General features: G+C 36.4%; 1 protein-coding gene across 1 annotated transcript in view; it reads right to left on the bottom strand.

Annotated features, from left to right (window-relative positions):
- The window catches only part of LOC104711287 (glycine--tRNA ligase, chloroplastic/mitochondrial 2-like), a 14,547-nt gene that overhangs the window by 7,626 nt on the left and 3,760 nt on the right, over nucleotides 1–3,161 (bottom strand). Inside the window, exons 14-24 of the mRNA XM_019229257.1 lie at nucleotides 2,601–2,656; nucleotides 2,311–2,382; nucleotides 2,120–2,202; nucleotides 1,922–1,970; nucleotides 1,773–1,835; nucleotides 1,541–1,630; nucleotides 1,360–1,446; nucleotides 1,165–1,236; nucleotides 996–1,054; nucleotides 730–823; nucleotides 375–546 (exon numbers count right to left, since the gene is read on the bottom strand). Coding sequence (XP_019084802.1) covers nucleotides 375–546; nucleotides 730–823; nucleotides 996–1,054; nucleotides 1,165–1,236; nucleotides 1,360–1,446; nucleotides 1,541–1,630; nucleotides 1,773–1,835; nucleotides 1,922–1,970; nucleotides 2,120–2,202; nucleotides 2,311–2,382; nucleotides 2,601–2,656 — 897 coding nt within the window. The remainder of the gene's footprint in view (nucleotides 1–374; nucleotides 547–729; nucleotides 824–995; nucleotides 1,055–1,164; nucleotides 1,237–1,359; nucleotides 1,447–1,540; nucleotides 1,631–1,772; nucleotides 1,836–1,921; nucleotides 1,971–2,119; nucleotides 2,203–2,310; nucleotides 2,383–2,600; nucleotides 2,657–3,161) is intronic.

Raw genomic sequence — 3,161 nt, 5'->3', positions numbered from 1 at the left:
TGAGATGCCAGCAAAGGAGAATGGCACAACCAGATCCCCATGTAAGGCCATAACCCAGCGAATTGGCCTGCTAAACATTACCTGCTTATCACAGCACCAGATAAATAGCAGTAATTAAAACACCTTGTTTTACAACTGAACCTAGGAAATATGAGCATTAGTATGAGTATACAGATATAAGTTACATACTGAAGAGTTCCAGCGCATTGACTTTGGGAACGATATTTTAGCCAGCATAGCAGGTAAATCTTCTGATAGAACCTATAATAGACAAGATCCCAGAGCGAGAATGTATGCTTAACAAATAGAGGACTTAGGACGCTAAACATACGAGGTATACCATATGAAAAGCAAGAGATANCGAGCCATTATTCCTGACAGCGCAGTAAATTCTGTAACTACAGCAGTTGCAAGGTCTGACATAGCAAGAGAGGCAGCCTCCTCCACGACAGGAAGCACATCTTCATCAATTTCGAGGGCCAAACAAAGCTTAGTTACCATCTTTTGTAGACGGTTCATCTTATCCAGCATCGTCCCCAGCTTTTCCTATTAGTTCACATAAACATGGATTAGAAGCTTATGCTGTATGTGCTACTGAACTCAATATTAAATGATTTGCATTTTTTACTTGTAACTGAAACCACAATGAAACTACTGGCGAACAAAAAAAAGTACGACAATTTGTTGTATCCAGTTTCTAGTATAAAAATGTACCAAAAGAAAACTTACATGGAAGAGAATTCCCTGCAGCTGACCTCGGAAATCAGAAAACCTTTTCCTTGTGTCCACCTCATAAAAGAACTTTGCATCTTCATAACGTGCCCTGCAAATGTAAAACATGACCTTTGAGAGCTTTTAACATGGAGCACTATCAAGACTTGACAGCATATAAGTAGGGCAATGCAAACAGATAGAACAATAAAGACGTGCCAAGAGGGATCTACTCTTATCTATCAATTGAGTATAAATTTTAGCCACTTATAACACATCTCAACCTGAGAACTGCTTCATTTCCTTTCTTCACCACGTCCTCATTTATTGCACCATTGGCAACCTAAAAAAATTCGCACTCCGTTTCATCAGCTATTAAAAATTAGTTTTATGCCATTAAAAATGGAAAAAAACATATGCAACAGACGACAGTGCAAGGCTAGAGTGTCATACAGCAATAAAGTAAGGCAATAGATGTCCACTATCATCAATAATGGAAAAATACTTCTGGTGCTTCTGCATAACCTATAGGGTATAACAAGGCTTGAATTAGATAAGCATACTTGCTGATAAATCATAAGAAAGTAAATAGATATTATGAGCAGGTTACACGGTATAAAAACCATTCTTCGTTTCTGAGGAGCTTACAATAGTTAATAGCTCCTCCGGAAGTTCTAAGAATGATTCCTTGAACTTTCCGATTAAGGGCACAGGAGCTTCGACGAGATTTGCAACCTAGCAAAAACCACAAATTAACTGGCTTCTTGGTATCTTGAGCTAAAGATAGCCCTTTGTAGAGCATATCAATGAAAAAACATCACAAAATTACCTCGTTAAGTAAGTTCTGTGGGACAACAAGGCGTCCATTCACACTCTTTGCTAGTGCATTTGACTTCTCAAGAATGATTTTCTTCCTTTCCTATATATTATGGTAACTAATGAAATGACTACATAAATCCATAACTAAAAATATAAAATGAAAGAAATCTGACACCCTACTGAAAGTTAAAAAGATTTTTATAAATATATAATGGATAGAGAAGAAAATATGAAGGACATGCCTCAATTTCAATATTGATTCCAGAATTCCTCATAGTATCTTCATAGGATTCTGCATTCTGTACCTGCCAATATTTAGAAGACGATAAGCAAACATCTGAAGCATGACATCCAAATATGTCTACAGACGACAATGCCAGGACATTCTTACCAATAGTGATGCTGAAGCAGTATTGCGAAGTCCACAAGATACATTTCCACTACATTCCAAAGATGAAACAGATAGTTATATTATTTACAAATATTTTCAACATCTTTCTATAGCATATCTGTCAAATACAAGAGGGAAATTCGTGCCAACTGAAGCCATAGAAAGCATGGAAAAGTAAGAGTAGCCAAGTAAACGTACCTTGAGATGCCAGCAAAGGAGAATGGCACAACCAGACCCCCATGTAAGGCCATAACCCAGCGAATTGGCCTGCTAAACATTACCTGCTTATCACAGCACCAGATAAATAGCAGTGATTAAAACACCTTGTTTTACAACTGAACCTAGGCAATATGAGTATTAGTATGAGTATACAGATATAAGTTACATACTGAAGAGTTCCAGCGCATTGACTTTGGGAACGATATTTTAGCCAGCATAGCAGGTAAATCTTCTGATAGAACCTATAATAGACAAGATCCCAGAACGAAAACGTATGCTTAACAAATAGAGGACTTAGGACGCTAAAAATACGAGGTATACCATACGAAAAGCAAGAGGAAAAATGTGAGCATTTAAAACATGCTAATTAAATGGATATACTATGTCTTTCATGAATTTCTGTCATAAAAGATGAAAATAACATTGCCTTAGCATAACAAAAAGAGTAAAGGAAAAGAACCTCCAAAGCAAGTCGAGCTGGCTCTGTAACTAGTGCATGGACATATTCTGTCTTCCCTGAAAGATTTACAAAAAAACAAAAAAAGAGAGGTTAAAAATGAAGAAAAAAGCAGAATTGCAGCCTAGGAGACAAAGAACAAGGAATGTCATAAGTTAAGAAATAGGATCCTGCAAACAAAATTTGCTAAAATGGATGCACCNTAACTGGCTTCTTGGTACCTTTGTAGAGCATATCAATGAAAACATCACAAAATTACCTCGTTAAGTAAGTTCTGTGGGACAACAAGGCGTCCATTCACACTCTTTGCTAGTGCATTTGCCTTCTCAAGAATGATTTTCTTCCTTTCCTATAAATAATGGTAACTAATGAAATGACTACATAAATCCATAACTAAAAATCTAAAATGAAAGAAATCTGACACCCTGCTGAAAGTTAAAAAGATTTTTATAAATATATAATGGATAGAGAAGAATATCTGAAGGACATGCCTCAATTTCAATATTGATTCCAGAATTCCTCATAGTATCTTCATAGGATTCTGCATTCTGTACCTGCCAATAT

Source organism: Camelina sativa, chromosome 9, assembly GCF_000633955.1.
Source record: "Camelina sativa cultivar DH55 chromosome 9, Cs, whole genome shotgun sequence".
In the NCBI taxonomy this organism is placed as follows: Eukaryota; Viridiplantae; Streptophyta; class Magnoliopsida; order Brassicales; family Brassicaceae; genus Camelina; species Camelina sativa.
This window is presented reverse-complemented; position numbering and strand designations above follow the sequence as displayed.